The sequence below is a fragment of the Anabrus simplex genome, chromosome 1, assembly GCF_040414725.1.
Source record: "Anabrus simplex isolate iqAnaSimp1 chromosome 1, ASM4041472v1, whole genome shotgun sequence".
Classification (NCBI taxonomy): Eukaryota; Metazoa; Arthropoda; class Insecta; order Orthoptera; family Tettigoniidae; genus Anabrus; species Anabrus simplex.
Window position 1 is genome coordinate 40,235,024 of NC_090265.1, and position 20,388 is coordinate 40,255,411.

The 20,388-nt window shown below is 43.7% G+C and overlaps 1 protein-coding gene across 1 annotated transcript in view; it reads left to right on the forward strand.

The window, feature by feature from the left end:
* Window positions 1-308: 308 nt before the first annotated feature.
* Window positions 309-20,388, forward strand: part of Fas1 (fasciclin 1) — a 219,556-nt gene continuing 199,476 nt past the window's right edge. Inside the window, exon 1 of the mRNA XM_068226527.1 lies at window positions 309-458. Within this exon, the coding sequence (XP_068082628.1) occupies window positions 309-458 (150 nt within the window). The remainder of the gene's footprint in view (window positions 459-20,388) is intronic.

The window sequence follows — 20,388 nt, forward strand, 5'->3', positions numbered from 1 at the left end:
GGTCCTTGGTGGAGGCTGACGGGATGCAATTCGCCTCTCCTATACATCCCAGGCAAGTTCTATAGGATTCACGTCCGCAGACCTCGCTGGCCAGTCCAAACGATGAATGTCTTCCTCAGCCAGAAATTCATCCACCAAAGCAGCGCGGTGCGGTCGCGCATTATCGTTCATTACGAGGAAGTCTGGACCAACTGCACCTCTGAAGAGTCGAACATGTGGTCTCAGTACCTCATCCCTGTATCTCCGAGCGTTAAGTGTTCCTCGGACCACCCATGAAGATGTGCCGGTCCGTACATCAATTCAACATAATGCCACCCCACACTATGACACCACCACCACCACCACCACCATCATACTGGTCCTGTTCCACGATGTTCCTGTGGTTGTATCGGCTACCCGGTTCTCTCCTGATTAATGTGCTACAGGAATCGTTCTGCAAACTGAAGCGTGAAGAATCTGTGAAGAGCACATGCCTGCATTTATTCATGATCCAGTTTCGATGTTGACGGCTCCACAGTAAACGTGCCCGACTCTGTGCTGGAGTGAGCGGGACGCACACCGCTGGACGTCGGGCAAACAGCCCTGCTGTTCTGAGCCTCCGGTACACAGTTTGCCGGGAGACGGCAACCCCTGAGACGGCTGCAAGCTCCGCCGACAATTGCCTTGCAGGTGCACTCCGGTTTCGTCGGGCGGTTAAGGCCGGTTAAGGCTGTGGGGTGGTTACCCTTGGTCGACCTGGTACTGGCCTACGACTAACATCTCCTGTGTCTCGAAATCGCCTGGAAATGACACTTTGTGGCCCATTCAAGGATACTGCGACTTCGGTCTGTGTCTGGCTTGTTTCCATGCGACCGAGTATTCTACCCTGCAAAACGGGGTAGAAATGGCGTCGTTGTGCCATTATGTTGTCACGTTCACCACGAGGCTACACTCCGCACACTATAACAGGGCTAACACGATCGATGGAATATGGGGCGCAGGAACTGGTCGTGTTTACCTTGTGCTAGTCAAAGCAGGGAACACTCCTTTCCTATACACAGCGAACACGTAAGGTTGGTAGGTGCAGATGTCGTGCGATTTGCGGTCTATTTCCTGTTGCCCTGCTTACTCGTAACTTATGCTTATCTTTTGGACACTAGTGTATATTTCACTCGCGACATTATCCACTGCAAAACATTTGCCAGCTCTACCTAGCTCTGCGAATCAAATCGTTAGTGAAAGATTTTGTTTTAAGATTTGTTCCGTTCGTTGTGAGAAATCCTTGCATAGCGGAATTCCATGAATATTTTAGTTTTAATCATTGTATCGTGATAGAAGAGGAAATAAGAATCTACTCTGAGCAGTATGGATGCTTCAGTAACTCTGGCTGTGAGGTGGCACGGTTTTGCTGCATGTAAAGAGAAACCTTTTATTTGTTCGTCCCGTCGCGTCGCTGTGTTTAGCGATGAGACGGAAAATGGAATTCGTTATTATGGTATTGGAGAGAACAGCACGTCTAGGCGACATCAGTCGAGTTTAAAAATCGCATTAGACGCGGGCAGGAAGGCGAAATGCGTTTTTAAAACTTCTGCTTCGACTCGTGACAACAGCGTTCCAGAAGTATAACAGTGCCCCTGGCCACAGACTGGAACGTGACTTTGTCGCCCAGTGAAAGCTTCTTTTTCTTGTATCTGGCGTTTATTTCTGGATCTCTCGATCTGTGGTGGAATCGTCAGCCTCCGAAAACGAAGATCATGAGTTTAAACCCGACACAGGGAGCCGAATTTTACCACGCAAGTGGCCGCGCGGTTTGGGTCACATAGCTATCAGCTTGCGTTCGGGAGATAGTGGGTTCGAACCCCACTGTCAGTAGCCCTGAAGATGGTTTTCCGTGGTTTCCCAGTATCACACCAGGTAAATGCTGGTGCTGTACCTTAATTAAGGCCACGGCCGCTTACTTCTCACTCGTATCCCTTTCCTATCGCATCGTCGCCATAAGACCTATCTGTGTCGGTACGAATTCCCCACTCGAATTTTTGAAGGGCGGAAAGATGCCCATTCGACAATTCATGTCGCAGGGTGTCCGTTACAAAAGATCTCATTTGGTGTTTACTCGACAAAATTAATTTAATCTCGGCTCAGGTCACTCAGCAGAGATCTCATTTACTTTCATCTGGAGGAGTAAAATGACATCAATATTTACGTGCGGGAAACCTAATTGGCATCAAATAAAATGCGTACGCACCTTTATTTTCCTCTACTTCTCTTACCGTCAATGGCTGAATCCACTATTGTCTTAACTAACCTGTCCATTTCCACTCACCTTACAGGATGCCACATGGCAGCTGAGGCCATTCGGTTATTATTATTATTATTATTATTATTATTATTATTATTATTATTATTATTATTATTATTCTGCGCGAATGGGTCACTTAGAATCACGCGAAATCAACATTTGTTGAGCATTCCTCCTTGCCTAACAGTTCTTTATTTTCATCGATTTTTGTCATTTCTGCTCCTCCGACCAAGTACGTCGTGTTGGTTGCTTCTCGACATCCTCAAATTTCTTTGTATGGACAATTTTCTTGATTACATTTCTATCCTGAAGATTTGGCGATCCTAATTCAGTGAGGTCTTTCTCTACTTGCTTGTACCATTTTGATCTCGTACGTTTGATTTTCAAAACTTTCTGTGCTTGATAAGTAAGTCTGTTGTAATTTATTCTTTACAAGTGGCTTATAAATTGAATTCGTCTCACAAGGGAACATCGGCAATGGGTTAGTCGCCGATCGCGATGAAACTTGGAAAACACATTGAGGTACACATAAAAATTAAGTCGGCATCAAATTTGGGTGCCAACATTCATTAGAGCGTTAAGTACGGGGCCTAAAAGTTGCGACATTTCAAATTCCGCGCGATCAGCGATGAATACCTGCTGGCCAATGCTAAGCTGGCACACTGCGTATTTGGAGACACGCCTCTGCACCTCCTCCCCTCCACGCTCCAATTGGTTCGCCACCGCACGCTTCCATTCTCCCCGCTCTCGACGGCTGCGGTTGCGAACCAATTGGAGGTGCAGAGGCGTGTCTCCAAATACGCAGTGTGCCAGCTTAGCATTGGCCAGCAGGTATTCATCGCTGATCGCGCGGAATTTGAAATGTCGCAAATTTAGGCCCCGTAGTTAACGCTCTAATGAATGTTGGCACCCAAAATTGATGCCGACATCATTTTTATGTGTACCTCAATGTGTTTTCCAAGTTTCATCGCGATCGGCGGCTAACCCATAGCCGATGTTTCCTTGTCAGTCTCGTTGAACCAGTAAGTTTAGATATTTTAAAAGTATTTTTCTGAGTTGGGCTTGGGGTAATGTGTTCCTTTATTTAATCTCTAAATTGTTCCTTTAAATTGTATTGATATAAATTGAGCGTTTCTGAAGCACAAGAGCTTCAGATTTAATCACCGTTAGGTAATGATGAATTTTACTGTTCCAGGACAAGCACTTTTTTGTTACAAACATTCTTTGTGTGTTGAAAAGTAATTTCCATTTTCTGAATTCTTGAGCTACTGATTTATTTTCATTGCAATTTTCAGTGATCCATTCACCTTCTTCTTCTTAATCCCTTTATCCTTCATGATTGCTTTTTCCTCGGGCTCAGCGAGGGATCGCATCTCTACCGCTTCAAGGGCAGTGTCCTAAAGCGTGAGACATTGGGTCGTAGGATACAACTGGGGAGAATGACCAGCACCGCGCCCAGGCGGCCTCACCTGCTTTGCTGAACAGGAACCTTGTGGGGGGGATGGGAAGAGTGAAAGGGATAGACAAGGAAGAGGGAAGGAAGTGGCCGTGGCCTTAAGTTAGGTACCATCCCGGCATTTGCCTGGAGGAGAAGTGGGAAACCATGAAAAACCACTTCCAAGATGGCTGAGGTTGGAATCGAACCCACCCCTACTCATTTGACCTCCCGAGGCTGAGTGGACCCCGTTCCAGCACTCGTACCGCTTTTCAAATTTCGTGGCAGAGCCGGTAATCGACCCCGGGCCTCCGGGGGTGCAGCTAATCACACTAAACACTACACAACAGAGGTGGACGGTCCATTCACATAAGTACTTAAATAACTTTTTCTTGCCATTTTATTCATATCAATGGTAAGTTAGGTGGACAAGGTGTGCAATGTTTCCCTGCAAGGACATAGATTTGACACCACCGAGGTCGATAGCTTCATTCGCGTAAGTGCGGCTAGTATCCAGTATTCGGTAGATAGTGGGTTCGAATCCCACTGTCGGCAACCCTGAAGATGGTTTTCCGTGGTTTCCCATTTTCACACCAGGCAAATTCTGGGGCTGTACCTGAGCCTATTCAATTATTATTATTATTATTATTATTATTATTATTATTATTATTATTATTATTATTATTATTATTATTATTATTATTATTCCGGGGATTCTGTGGAACGCAGAGATGAAAGAAGGTGTGGGCATGAATGGGTGGATATAGAAAAGTCAGATGATTAATTTAAAACTTCAGAATTTGATCTATCTTTCTTTTTCCTATTTTTTCTTTTCTTTTTAAACTTTACACTCTGCTAAGCAAATAACTAATCAGGTACAAAACCTAGCTCGTAAGCTTGGGTAGCAATATCAGGAAAATCGGAATAAGCAACTAATAACCAACTAACCTGAACTTGAAGCTCCCTAATTACAAATTTTACATCAGCACTATTGCTCATTTTTGGTTGCTTGTTGTTTAAAGGGCCTAACATCGAAGATGGTTTTCCGTGGTTTCCCATTTTCACACCAGGCAAATTCTGGGGCTGTACCTGAGCCTATTCAATCGGCCCATTGCTCGTTTTAGCTAACACTCAAGGAGATGGATCTCCCAATTTTTACATCAATGGAAGAGCTTCTTTGCTCTCCAAATTTACACTTTTGGAAACTATTCTCCAAAATGACAAGTTCCAGACATATCAAACGCACAACCAACTGTCTTATCGACTCAACACTCTAACTGCCTTAAAATGAAATTAATGAAATTGAGTTTAACAGGGTTAACAAGTACCCATACCGGGTGAGTTGGCAGTGTGGCTAGGGGCGCGCGGCTGTGAGCTTGCATACGGGAGATAGTGGGTTCGAACCCCCCACTGTCGGTAGCCCTGAAATGGTTTTCCGTGGTTTCCCATTTTCACACCAGGCAAATGCTGGGGTTATACCTTAATTAAGGCCACGGCCGCTTCCTTCCAACTCCTAGGCCTTTCCTATCCCATCGTCGAAATAAGACCTATCTGTGTCGGTGCGACGTAAAGCCCCTAGCAAAAAAAAAATTACTGACGGAAAGAAAAATGTTAGGAGGCGAACTCTTGCACTCCCTGAAATTCACATGAAAATACTTAACACCCTATATGGACTTATGGCCCGGCGTTACAGAGGCTAAGCCTACACTAAGGAGGTGACTAGATGGAAAGAAAGATTACAAAATCATAGTCACCTCAATATCAAGTTGAGAGGGAATACAAGAGGGTAACTCACTCTTTATTCCCTAAGTTCGAGTAAGTTCTTTATACTTGATTGAGAATTTACATTAAGAAATACAAGTTACATTGCGAAAATAATTCGAAACCTTCCTCTCGAGCTAGCTTTCAAAGACTATTACATTATTAAACAGAATCTGCCATTATCTTGAGCTGGTGGAGCTCCAGAAGATGGACGAGGGAGCCCTTTCCCCCTGCCTCCGTCAAGAACACACTCTAGACTGGTGCAATCACAAAGACAACATGGCCTGAAATGACCCAGTTTTTACAGCGGAGAAGAAGTGTCCAGATTTCTCTGGGTCGAAACCCTGACACACCCACAATCCCTATTAGTTAATTTAATAAATACCAAAATTTTATTTATGATTGGTTACTTAAATAAATGTACAGAATTTCTAACTGGCTAACATATTAAGTTGGCGAGAAGAGATAGAAGTGTTGTTGATAACTTTAGAACACTAAAAACAATCAATACGCAATTCAGTTTAGGAAACCTTGACACACAAAATTACTTCAAAATTTAATTGTTCATTCTCGCAACAGAGGGCGCATCTAAATTGATAGTAGAGACATTTGTCGAAAAATGTCCAAACTTCTTGTATCAAACAGTTTGACGACCAAATTCTAGATGGCCTTGTCAAGAGTGCTAGTTTTAAATGCACGGGATAGGTGTACCTCCGGTATTATTATTATTATTATTATTATTATTATTATTATTATTATTATTATTATTATTATTATTATTATTATTATTATTATTATTATGCATGAATGTGTCACGTAGGACCACGCGGAATCAACATTTTTGAGCATTCCTCCTTCCCCAATTGTTTTTCGTTTTTTTTTTTTTTTTTTTTTCCTTTTCATTTTCATTATCAGTTACGGCTGCTTCCTTCACTCCTAGCCTTTTCCTATCCCATCGTCGCCATAAGACCTACCTGTGTCGGTGCGACGTAAAGCAACATGTGAAAAAATTTTACACCCCCACCCAACCCACCGGAGGAAGTAGAGGAAATTTGAAGCGAAACTTTTCTGCAGGGACGCGCTTGTTTCTGGGGTTCATTCTACTGTACTTACGATATAAATGAGTACTATGATAATTCCAGGGGCTAAGGCTAACCATTATGTTCTTGGTGTTGTGTTCATGCATAGTGAATATGTGCTCTTCCAGGGACTACGATGTCCTTGCACAGGAAACTGCGCAGCAAACATCTTTAGATCCCACCATCTCCCGCATTCAACCTCACTGTTAAGCAGCCAACTCCTTCAGTGATCGATTCGCTTCTTTCCATTGCCATATTATTGACTGTCACTGTCACCTTGAACCTTTGAAAGTGCGCTGTTATATCAACGACAATACGTCACCTTCTCGAGCACTCAGCTAATGTACACATCACCCGCTCCACTGATCTAATTTCCCTCCCGTGCATATTTTCCATTCCTGTTCCCTATCCTATATATTCAATCCAATAATTCTCCAACTGATATTTTAACTCCTGTATTTTTCGTTATCTTACATTACTTTCACCGTCTTCCTTTATCTTTACGTCGATTTATTTGTTCTTTGTTGTTTCATTCGGTATGTCATTTTTTCTTGCTGCCTGCCACTGTTCATGAACATTGGAACTCTCCACGAGGCTCTGTCTTCTCTCATCAGCTCGAAACATTTGCTTCAAATATCGCAGAGAAAAATTTTCCTGTTCTTCCTTATTTTCTTGGCCATATACCCAGTATATATGTTAAGAAACTATTTGTCGTGTGTTTGCCGTAAGCTTCCATTCACGAGGTGGTGAGTTCTAAACGCCACCATCGATGGATCTCAAGGATGTTTTACGTGTTTTATACCAGAAAAATGCCAGCCAGTTAAGGCCATAGCTGATTCCTTCCCTTTTCTATACTATCATTGCCTCTGGGGTCCACTGGTGGCATCCGGGTCCCGAGATAGCGGGTTCAAACCCGGCAGAGGTAGTCGGATTTTTGAAGGGTGAAAGAAAGTCCAATCGAAACTCCTTGCCGTACGATGTAAAAGATCTCTGGTGACACATTTGGCGTTTATCCGACAAAATTCATTAAACTCAGCCATAGGCGCCCGAGAGAGATGCCGTTTAATCTGCCATCCAGTAGGCCTGGAGTAAAACGGAACGTCGAAATTGACGAGAAAGCAGCCAGAGGGCGTCAAATTAAAATGTATGCGTACGCTGGCTGAGGCCACACGATTGTTATTATTATTATTATTATTATTATTATTATTATTATTATTATTATTATTATTATTATTATTATTATTATTATTACCGACAATCCTCCAGAGTTATTGTGACGTTAAATACTTAGCAAACATTGACGTCAAATTTCCCTATGGGAAAAACAGATGATCATTAATGTGTTTCTCTGTCATGGCCGTCCATCAACGGCTGCTAATTTCAGATGACCACCTGCACGGTTACTAGGTATCATGTCCGACCATCCATCCATACTATACATCACAGCCTCCACGGTTGCTGAGGTTACACTTCCGTCACACATGTTGTTACATGACACTATTTCTTAACACGAATTTTCAGATCACCCCCAGCTTTAAGACATATATATATGTCAAAAACAATATATTCCCCTCATGGTAAAGCTCATTTAACTTGTCAAATTGATTTCATTACCGCTTAGAGGCAACTTTGACCTTCAAGAACAGGAACATCATTTACGTAATCTCTTCATTACATACAGGTTTGCCCATCGGTCTGAGGCGTACTACTACTACTACTACTACTACTACTACTACTACTACTACTACTACTACGCCTGCAGCTGACAAAAGGGACAAGATCTATCGGTTATGCAGGTGACCTTGCAATAGTGGTAATAGCAGAGAATGTAGAGGAACTGACCTTCCGAGTAAATAAATCGTTGAGACGAGTTAACCATTGGGTGGTAAAAATAAATTGAGACTGGCACCACATAAGACTGATGCTGTAATTTTGAAAGGTTCCAAGAATTGGAAGAATGTCCGCTTCTTATTAAATGGTACAGAGATTGTCCCAGGCAAGTCCGTACGATACCTTGGGGTTCCTATTGACAGGAATTGCACATTTCGTGCGCATGTGAAGGCAGTAATTCAAAAGGCAGAGAAGAAGGCATCGGCATTAGCCAGACTTATGCCTAACATCGGGGGAGTAAGAACAGTTAAGGGACAGATTTCATTTTACTTTATGCTGCACCTATCTGGCGCAATGCACTGAGGAAGAAGATACACCGAAGGGTTATGGAAAGAGTACAGAGGAAAATGCTGCTCAGAGTTATCTGTGCATATCAAACTGTTTCGACAGCAGCTTTATAAGTTGTAGCTGCCAGTATTCCCATTGATCTGCTCGTGGTAGAGAGAAAACTTTGGCATGAAAGGGGTGCTGCTCTACCTGCTGAGGAAAAGAAAGCCTTGAGGAACCAGCTCTTACTAGACTGGCAAGGCCGATGGGATGGCATAACCGATGTTGGCCAGTGGACAAGAAAGCTAATACCCGACATAGGAGGCTGGCTTAAATGTAGACATCGGCAAGTAGATTACTTTCTTTCGCAGGTCCTGACAGGACATGGAAGGTTTGCCGTATACACCATGAAGATGGGAAGTATACAGGGAGACGGTTGTTTGTACTGTTCTGAAAGGGACACAGTAGAACACACTTTTATCTACTGTGTTCAATGGGAAGAAGAACGAAGGAAAGCCTGCCAACAACTTGGCCGACGACTCACGCCAGGGAATCTGGTTCAGATCATGTTGGAGAGCCCACTTGCCTGGAACACAGTAAAGGCATTGGCGACAAGCATTATGGGGACGAAGAAGAAAGAAGATAAAGGAAGAGCATACTAATATAAATCACTCCATTCTGATGTCATGCCGTCAAGCAGTTCCAGAATGGGCTGAGTGAAAAGGGCAGGGATTTTTAGTTCGTGGAAATCCAAGTCCCACACAGAGTGGTGTCTTTAAAAGATTTTTCCCTGCCACAACAAAAATCTACTACTACTACTACTACTACTACTACTACTACTACTACTACTACTAAAATGTTTTCATTCCGTACTCTGACGCCCTCTCTCTGGCCGGAAAATGTGATGCAGTGATTTGAAGACCATAGAAGGTGATAAGGGAGTGGCTCTGTCCTTTAAATAAATTGTCTCAGCATTTGCGTTAGTGAAGAGAATGGGAAACCATTCTCAGGACAGCCAATGGCGGAACCAGCCCATCGCCTCCCGAATATAGGACAGTAAAGCCATGGTAAAGACGTGACCACTGTTAGCTGAAGCTACTCCGCTCGCTCGTTTACCTCTACGCCTCTTGCCATCTCCCTATTTCGCTCGCCTTCCAGGATGAAAATCTTCAGCCTGTTTCCAGTCATTCAACCGGGTCAGGAATGGAATGAATGAAGCCCCATCTAGCGGTGAGGATAGGAATTGTGCCGGCTGCCGAAGCCTGTCACACTCCTCTTTGGCAATAATTAATGACTGACGGATGAAATTATATCGTAGAGTGTCGCTGGAATGAAAGATGACAGGGTAAACCGGAGTGCCCGGAGAAAAACCTGTCCAGCGTCCGCTTTGTCCAGGACAAATCTTACATGGAGTGACCGGGATTTGAACCACGGAACCCAGCGGTGAGAGGCCGGCGCGCTGCCACTTGAACCACGGAAGCTGCCTTCCGTTATCGAGCCCATTATTCACCTCTCTTCCTTCTTTCACCTCATGTGACCCCACTTACGAAGCTAGTTCATACGATAGTTCATGTAAAACGATATAGAAAGGAAGTTGATTGTAGCGGGAGATCTCAGTTTACAAAGTGTCAATTGGGAAGGTAATGCAAACGACAGGAAGCATGACCAAACAAATGGCAAATAAGTGAATCTGGGAAGAACAGCTGAATCAAACAGTGATGGAACCAACTAGAGGGAAGAGTATTCTTGACGTGGTGCTGGTAAAACCAGATGAGCTCTATAGGGAAACTGAAGTAATAGATGGTATTAGTGATCGCGAAGCTGTTTTTGTCATAATTAAATATAAATGTGATAGAATGGAAGGTCGTAAAAGTAGGACTATTAGGCAGTACATATGGCTGATAAGACACGCATGAAGGAGTTTTAAAAATGCGATTATGATCGGTGGAAAAATGTAAATAAAAATGTAAGCAAACTGTGCGATGGGTTTAAAGCAAGTGTTGAGGAATGTGAAAAGAGGCATATATACCTTTAAAGGTGGTAAGGAATAGTATATCAGTATCTCTGAAACACCCAAAATCTCACGCGTGCAAACCGAGGCGCAGAGGTTCTGTGCACCGTGCATCGGCCCAGCTCGGCTCGGTTTAGACCAGTGTTTTGTCCCGGGGTAACTCGGCTAAGTTCGGCTCAACTCTGCTCGGTTCGCGGAGCGCTAAAGAACAAGTGCAAGTTGCTTTTCGTCGCACCGACACAGATACGTCTTACGGCGATAATGGGATAGGGAAGGGCTGGGAGTGGGAAGGAGGCGGCCGTGGCCTTAATTTAAGTACAGCCCCAGCATTTGCCTGGTGTGAAAATGGGAAACCACGGAAAACCATTTTCAGGGCTGCCGACAGTGGGGTTCGAACCTACTATCTCCCGAATACTGGATACTGGCCGTACTTAAGCGTCTGCAGCTATCGAGCTCGGTATACAACAAGTGAGGAAGGAGGAGACAGGCGTAGGGAAAGAGAGAGACAGCGATATTGCTTAAAATCCAGGAGTGGAGGTCTGCACTCTGGTCAACCTAGCGAAGTCGTCTTTTGCACATTCCACCGCGCAATCCACCGGCGCATGCACCCTGAGAGGCCCTGCACTATAACAGAGAAGTAAATAGATTAGCAAGGAGGTGCACGCTGGAAAGAAATAGAATTGGTTGTGGAAGTAAGGAGAAATTGAAGGAATTTGCTAGGAAATTGAAAATTTGATTGACAGTTTCAACCAACGTGTCCATGCTTCGTCTAACATTAATTTATCTATGAACCGAGCTGAACGACTCAGACGATAGAGCCCAGCATTCTGAGCCCAAGTTGGCAGGTTCAAAACCCTGTTCTATCTGGTGGTATTTGAAGGTGCATTATTACTTCAGCCATGTGTCGGTCGATTTACCGGCACGATGAAATCCTGCGGGACGAATTTCTGGAATCCCGGTGTCTCGAAAAACCGTAAAATTAGTTACTGGAAATAAAACCAATAACAGTGTTTATTTATGTATGTGTTTGTTTGTTTGTTTGTTTGTTTGTTTGTTTGTTTGTTTGTTTGTTTGTTTGTTTGTTTGTTTGTTTGTTTGTTTGTTTGTTTGTTTGTTTGTTTGTTTGTTTGTTTGTTTGTTTGTTTGTTTGTTTGTTTGTTTGTTTGATCCAGTAGGATTTCATTAGCTCTCTGTGTCAAACACGGCGTTCATCCGACCACTTCGCATCAGTTGTCCAATTCACATGTCGGAAAGTTCCAAAAGTCACGATACTTATTCTGAGAAGGTCTCGTTTGTGCGCGTCTTCTGGTCGTAGGCTCGTTTCTTGGAGGTCTTTCTTTGCGTTGTTGTTGTTTTCGGGTTTCAGTCAGAGTTGTTAAAAATGCGTTTTGTCCGTCGAGAGTCGCCCATCCGTCGTAGAAGCGAGCTCTGCATTTGCCCATTGTGTCCGTTATCTTATAGAATAGATCAATCAATCACTACTGATCTGCATTTAGGGCATTTTCTAGTTTGGGCCAAGTACAGTATGTTATGGAGAATATTTCTCTCGTTTTGCTCGAACTTAATGAGCACAAATTTCTGAGATAGCATTCTGACGCAGAAGAGATCCAAGCTTGATGACAGCGTTGTAATGATGAATTTGGTATTTATAGAAAAGCATATTTTCTTATATATGTTCCTGGTGGTTTGAAAAGCTTGTTTTGTTCTGTTTTTGTTTTGTTTTTGTTTCTCTTTGTGCTCCGGCTGTGTGTCTAGTTTTCTCCTATTTCTTTCAACACACTAATTTCTTCTGTCGCAGTTTCAAAATTAAAATTATTATTATTGTTTATTTTTTGTCTAACGCTTGTCCAGTTTTATGACCGGATGCCCTTCCTGACGTCAACCTCATCAGAGGAGTTAACGAGATGAAATGAATTAAGTGATATATGGTAATAGGAAGGAAGAGGGTGACACCCGGTGCCGGTATATAGCCTACTACTATCGAGTACCACCAAGGGGTCTGCTCATGGTTTTACGTCCCCATCTGACGAAAGAATCGCCATCAACAGCGTCATATTTTCTCACAGAGGTTTTGAATTTAATCCAGGCTTTTGGCACGCAATCTGGCGATTAGAAATTGTATACCACCACCTCGCCTACCCTGCCGGCCAACATTCTAAAGATAAAAATGTTTCAACCAACGGGACTCGAACCACGGTGTCAGACCGTTCAGACGTCAATGCTTTAACGATCATGGCCATACTGAGTAATGTATTGAATTTTAGAAACTTGTTTTGAGCAACCGAGTGAGTGGCCGTGCAGCTGTGAGCTCGGCACTGTCGGCAGCCCTGAAGATTGTTTTCCGTGGTTTCCCATTTTCACACCAGGCAAATGCTGAGTCTGTACCTTAAGGCCACGGTCGCTTCCTTCCCACTTCTAGCCCTTTCCTAACTCATCATCTCCATAAGACCTATCTGTGTCAGTGCGACGTAATATTATTTTCAATTTGTTTCGGTTCGTTTTGGCCTACTAGGGACCACGGGAATCGTCTTAACTCTTAGGTAAGGTCTTCTGCTTTTTCTTGGCCCAGTACACTTTTATTTTATGGCCGTGTGCCTGCTTCCTTTGAGCCTATATATGTTAACGGGTTCACCTTCCATCAACCCACTTAGGTCTGGTGGTCGGTGTACTCCTTTTGCTTGTGATGGACAGTGGGAAGACTCCCAGTAGGATGGCTTGTCGGTACTGAGATCGGTTCTCTGTGTTCTCTAATGGGGTCTGCAGTTCCTCTAGGTCTGATTTTACTGAGGCGATCCACTTGGTCTTGAAAGCCTATCCCCTACTTGTCACTGTGAGGATTCTGTTGGTAAGCCTGCAGGGTTCCAGGCGGCTCATGTGCCCGTAGAAGGTCAGTCGCCTTTTCCTCATACACGCGACTATGTCTTCCTGATGTTCATAGAGCTCGTTGTTGTACCTGATCCTTTAGGTGCCATTCTCTTTTATCATGGGGCCTAGTATTCTCCTCAAGATCTTCCTCTCTTTAAGTTCTAGTTTCCTGAGTGGGGCACTTTCGATGCCTCAAGAGTCACCCAGAGGCGTAGAGTACAGAGGGTCTCACTACTGAGTTGTAGGTTACAGCTTTAGGTACTTGGAGGTGTAGATGATATTATTATTATTATTATTATTATTATTATTATTATTATTATTATTATTATTATTATTACAGTCCGCCTCTGTGGTGTAGTGGTTAGCGTGATTAGCTGCCACCCCCGGAGGTCCGGGTTCGATTCCCGGCTCTGCCACGAAGTTTGAAAAGTAGTACGAGGGCTGGAACGGGGTCCACTCAGCCTCGGGAGATCAACTGAGTAGAGGTGGGTTCGATTCCCACCTCAGCCATCCTCGAAGTGGTTTTCCGTGGTTTCCCACTTCACCTCCATGCGAATGCCGGGATGGAACCCAACTTAAGGCCACGGCCGCTTCCTTCCCTCTTCCTTGTCTATCCCTTCCAATCTTCCCATCCCCCTACAAGGCCCCTGTTCACCATAGCAGGTGAAGCCGCCTGGGCGAGGTACTGGTCATACTCCCCAGTTGTATCCCCCGACCAAGAGTCTGAAGCTCCAGGACACTGGCCTTGAGGGGGTAGAGGTGGGATCCCTCGCTGAGTCCGAGGGAAAAGCCGAACCTGGAGGGTAAACAGATACAGATGATGATGATGATGATGATGATGATGATGATTATTATTATTATTATTATTATTATTATTATTATTATTATTATTATTATTATTATTAGTATTATTATTAAATTATTCTGAACAGCGGGTGTGCACAAGAAGTGCTCACACTATATCATCGCTGTGCAGCTATGGTGGGTAAATGTTTGCTTGCAGTACTGTGTACAACATGGAAAAAGGCCGAACCAATCAATGCGCCCCGCGCTCTCTTCTACCAGCGTTTATTCCCTCCTATGATCACAAATCCACTCCTTATTTGTGGCGCTGCTGCAGAGTAACCTGCTCGTTAGTTCTGTACGAGATTACACATGCGCTCCAAACGGTCAGCTTTCTACTTCTACAATTTCGCAGATATCAGTTTAAAATTTTGTGAACACATTAATGAAGTAAATATTACCTATTATACCAAATTTCAAAGCAGTGGGTTGATTCAATTATCTTCAATTATTCTTTCTGTCAGATGGAGACTACGCTTCTTGGATTGATTGAATCAAAGTTAAATGTCACTCGTCCTTTTGGAGAAGGGAACTAGATTCCTGGTTCTCGACATGTGAAAGCTCAGAAAATGTAAGACGATGTTAAGGGGACCAAAGACTAAGCTTTCTACTTCTACAATTTCGCAGATAGCAGTTTAAAATTTTGTGAACACATTAATGAAGTAAATATTACCTATTATACCAAATTTCAAAGCAGTGGGTTGATTCAATTATCTTCAATTATTCTTTCTTGATATTTAGTTCTGTGTTACTGAGAAAGTTCCCTGACACACAGTTTTGGTTTATATGACTTCAAAATGTAAAAACTGGTCGAGTTGGCCGTGCGGTTAAGAGCGCGCAGTTGTGAGCTTGCATCCGGAAGATAGTGGGTTCAAACCCCACTTTCGGCAACGCTGAAGATGGTTTTCCGTGGTTTCTCATTTTCACACCAGGCAAATGCCGGAGCTGTACGTTAATTAAGGCCACGGCAGCTTCTTTTCCAGTCCTAGCCCTTACCTATTCCATCGTCGCCATAAGACCTACCTGTGTTGGTGCGACGTAAAGCAAATAGCAAAAACAAATGTAATAATAGTGTTTACATGCATATATATAAACATAACTTACTTAAAAATATATTTCTCCTCAAATATGTATCAGACTAGATTATTTTAAATTTCTGGTTTGCCAATTTCTGTAGAAAAATAATAGTGTCGTAATCAATTGTATGTAAACCAAACCAAACCAAACCAAACCAAACCCTACGGCACTTAACGCCCTTGAAAGGGTCTTGGCCTGCCCAGCGACCGCTGCTCAGCCCGAAGGCCTGCAGATTACGAGGGGTCGTGTCGTCAGCACAACACATCCTCTCGGCCGTTATTCTGGGCTTTCGAGACCGGGGCCGCCATCTCACCGTCAGATAGCTCCTCGATTCTAATCACGTAGGCTGAGTGGACCTCCAACCAACCCTCAGGTCGAGAGAAAAATCCCTGACCTGGCCGGAAATCGAACCCGGGGCCTCCGGACGAGAAGCAGGCACGCTACCCCTACACCACGGGGCAGGCAGCAAATGCATGTAGCGTTGCTTCCAATCAACAAACGAAATTATTTATAAGTAAGTTTTGTTAGTTGAAGATATTGCTATAACTCCAGAAAGTTTCATATCATTCAGACAAGAACTGCAGCAAATTGAGCTTTTCACGGGAAGCAAAGCTCTGAAAAATTGAAACGCGTGAAAAAGGCATCTGAGGTTTTAAATGCACTTTTTTTTGTTTTTTTTTGTTTTAAGATTATGAGGTAAACAGTCAAGCATCGTAAAGCGCTGACTCCATACCACCGTCATTTGTCAAACCTTGGAGCCAAGTCCAAACGGAAACGGCAAAATACTTTTTTTTTTTTTTTTTTTTTTTTTTTTTTTTTTTTTTTTTTGCTATTGGCTTTACGTCGCACTGACACAGATAGGTCTTACGGCGACGATGGGAGAGGAAATAGCTAGGACTGGGAAGGGAGCGGCCGTGGCCTTAATTAAGGTACAGCCCCAGCATTTGCCTGGTGTGAAAATGGTAAACCACGAAAAACCATCTTCAGGGCTGCCGACAGTGGGGTGCGAACCCACTATCTCCCGAATACTGGATACTGGCCGCACTTAAGCGACTGCAGCTATCGAGCTCGGTGGCAAAATACTGCCAAAACATGCATCAGTTTGAGGTGGGCGAGACAGAAACAGCCCATTAATATGACCATACGGCCTTTAAAAATGACGGAACTTGAAATATTCTGCCATTTTCTGATAATAGATGGATTGGTGTTATTTTTTACAATAATTCCTAAAATCGATTTTTGTAATAAAATCACGAAATTTCTGTCATCGATCCCCTTAAGGTAATGGCAGGTCAGACCCGTTTTGGTTCTTTGAGTGTCGGAAGAGTATTTAAAGAGCAGACTGATATAGTCCAACCCTTAAGGGTTTAAACCGAAAATATTGCAAAATACGTACTTCTCCCTACATCTCCTTCGTCTGTGACACAGGCGAATGAAGCTTTCTAAAAAAAACTGTCTACTAACATCTAAGGCTATTGGCATGGCGTTACGAAAGCACTTCGCGAATAGTTTTTCAAGGAGTGTTATAAGTAATGGGTCAGAAATGTCATGGACCCTGCGAAAAGTGAAAGTGCTGAAACTTAAGCCTCTGAGATGTGGTGCTGGCGTCGATTCATAGAATCGACTGATAGACTCACAAACGAGAATGGCCACAAAAGTGCAAATGAATCACGTACATTGGTTGAAACCTTAAACAGGAGAAGAAATAGCTTCATTTACCACTTTCTTCGTCATTCTGAATAGCGCAGCACTATGTTTGAAGGAAAACTGGAAGGTAGAAACAGCAAAGGAAGACCTAGAGTAAAATCTCCAGAGATAATTAAAGCAAGCACGCCTATTGCCACTTGAAGTTATTCGACAAAGAAAGGAAACCCTTGGAAGACATGCATATTACCCACGAATCCTAGGGGTGAGCAGAAGAAGAAGAAGAATTCCCAACCCAGCTTGACCTCTGCTAAGATCCCTTGTATGAAAAAGGATGGCATTTGTTCCTCTTGAGTCGTAAATATTTTTTTCGAAGATTCAGGCCGAAGTCTTCCAATACCGGTAAGAAAACGGTCCATGTGTCAAGACTAGGGAATTTCACGATCGTTGTTCGTCTTAGAAACATTCAAGCTGCATAGGCGTATATGCCAAATCCGCCCCCCTGTCACAGATAACCACAAACCAGCGGCGAGCCTCCTATCCTTCCCCGCCACTGATTGCCAGCTGCCCATATCTCAGCAGGAAACCACACTGTCGGCAGTTCTGAAGATGGTTTTCCGTGGTTTTCCTTTTTCACACCAGGCAAATGCTGGGCCTGTACCTTAAATAAGGCCACGGCTGCTTCCTTCCCACTCCTAGCTCTTTCCTATCCCATTGTCGCCATAAAACCTAGCTCTGTCGTGACGTAAAGGAGATAGTAAAAAAAAATCCCCATTCTCGCGTATGGACTGGAAATAACCTGGGAAAAACTGCGCACGAAAGACTTCCATACTCTAGAGCAGAGGTGTTTCGCTGACCGCCCCTTTGAGGCTAACCCAATGCCGCCGGGCTGGCTTGAGGTATACGTAACAAGCATACGTCACAGTGCGAACACACTTTGCAAGGAAAGGAGGGAGCATTGACGTTCGAATGTGATTGCGAAGCTCTCCTCCAGTACTCAGCGAAATGCTGATTGTAGCTAAGTATTTTTTTTTAGAAGAAGCTATTTGCTTTACGTCGCTTCGACACAGATAGGTCTTATGGCGACGATCGGACAGGAAGGACTTAGGAGTGGGAACGAAGCGGCCGTGGCCTTGATTAAGGTACAGCCCCAGCATTTGCCTGGTGTGAAAATAAGAAACCACGGAAAACCATCTTCAGGGCTGCCGACAGTGGGGCTCGAACCCACTATCTCCCGAATACTGGATACTGGCCGCACTTAAGCGACTGCAGCTATCGAGCTCGGTAGTATATTTTTAAACGCTATAATCACAAACAAATTGACCTTTTCAAGTTATTCCACGTTAACTCCGTATTGTATTAGAAATATTTCTAAAGCACCTCGTAAAATGTAATATTGACAGTTGTAATTAATTACGTCATCATCATCATCATCATCTGTTTACCTTCCAGGTTCGGTTTTTCCCTCGGACTCAGCGAGGGATCCCACCTCTACCGCCTCAAGGGCTGTGTCCTGGAGCTTCAGACTCTTGGTCGGGGGATACAACTGGGGAGAATGACCAGTACCTCGCCCAGGCGGCCTCACCTGCTATGCTGAACAGGGGCCTTGTGGAGGGATGGGAAGATCGGATGGGATAGGCAAGGAAGAGGGAAGGAATCGGCCGTGGCCTTAAGTTAGGTACCATCCCGGCATTTGCCTGGAGGAGAAGTGGGAATCCACGGAAAACCACTTCGAGGATAGCTGAGGTGGGAATCGAACCCACCTCTACTCAGTTGACCTCCCGAGGCTGAGTGGACCCCGTTCCAGCCCTCGTACCACTTTTCAAATTTCGTGGCAGAGCCGGGAATCGAACCCGGACCTCCGGGGGTGGCAGCTAATCACGCTAACCACTACATCACAGAGGCGGACAATTAATTACGTACATTACAAAAATATTTGAGGTTGTAGGTCTAACTCTTTACCGTATCCGGTCAAAATACATACACTGCAATGGACATAAAGAACTTATTTCTTACGAAGTAAATTGAAAATGGCGTAGATTTCTGTAGGGCTTAGGGCGCTTGTTTCATCCCTCCCCTCCCTCTCTCTCGCCTGACGCTGATTATCGTCAGTTTATTTTCTGCTGCGTTCCGGAGTAGTTTTAAGTTTTCTTTCACTCTCGCATCTGCCGCGGCAAATTCCCTTCGTGCGACCCCTCGCGTAGTACATTCCTACATGACTGCATTTCCAAGAAAGTTTCTTAAGTTAAGTTCATGAGGTTTATGGTGGCTCTCAGTGAAGTGTGGTGCTGTAGTTTTATCTTGAATTGTGACCAAATCATTCACTGAAATGTACAAACGCAAACGTTGAGGCAATTTGCTCACGCGCGACCTAACGCGCTCTTTAAAAACTCACCTAATTTTACCGGATTTTGCAAAAAAAATTCATTAATTTTTCTACATTGAGAAAATATTATTACTGGGTAATTATGTTAGTACTAGTTGAAAGGCAGTTAAACAGTAAAATAGCAGCTCATTAAAATATTAAGCATGAGCGATTTGCCTTCGCGCGACCTCTCGCGTTCTAAACCGGGCGCGACCTCTCGCGTGTTAAGGTACAGCCCCAGCATTTGCGTGGTGTGAAAATGGGAAACCACGGAAAACCATCGTCAGGGCTGCCGACAGTGGGGTTCGAACCCGCTATCTCCCGGGTGCGAACTCACAGCTGCGCGCCCCTAACCGCACGGCCAACTCGCCCGGTGAAGCCTCCATTTCAAAGTCGGGTATCGCTGTAATGATGGAGAGTGACTGTGAAAACTTCCCCCATCCTTCACGTCACTGTGGCTATGTAGGAGGGGTGGCCACTAACCTTACTTCTGGGAGCCGCAAATTTAAGAGACAAAAAATTGGGAGCATGTTTAGAAAATGGTTTATAAAATGAAGACACGTTTTTCATTTTACAACAAATGAAGGAACATTTATTTTCTACACTACACAGAACATTATTTTTCAGGTACATATCAAGGAACGAGATTTTACTTTTGAGAAGCGATTTTTCTGAGTGTTCATTTTTGCTGTTAGTTTTTTGAAATCTGGCTGATAATTGGTAAGCGCAGTTCGTACAATTTCATTTAAATGTTCATCAGTTCGTTCAGATCGATATGTAGATTTAATGAATTTAATCGTTGAGTACAGTGATTCACACACATAAGTAGCCCCAAAGATTGAGATTAGTGTTTTGACACACTGTTTTGTTAGT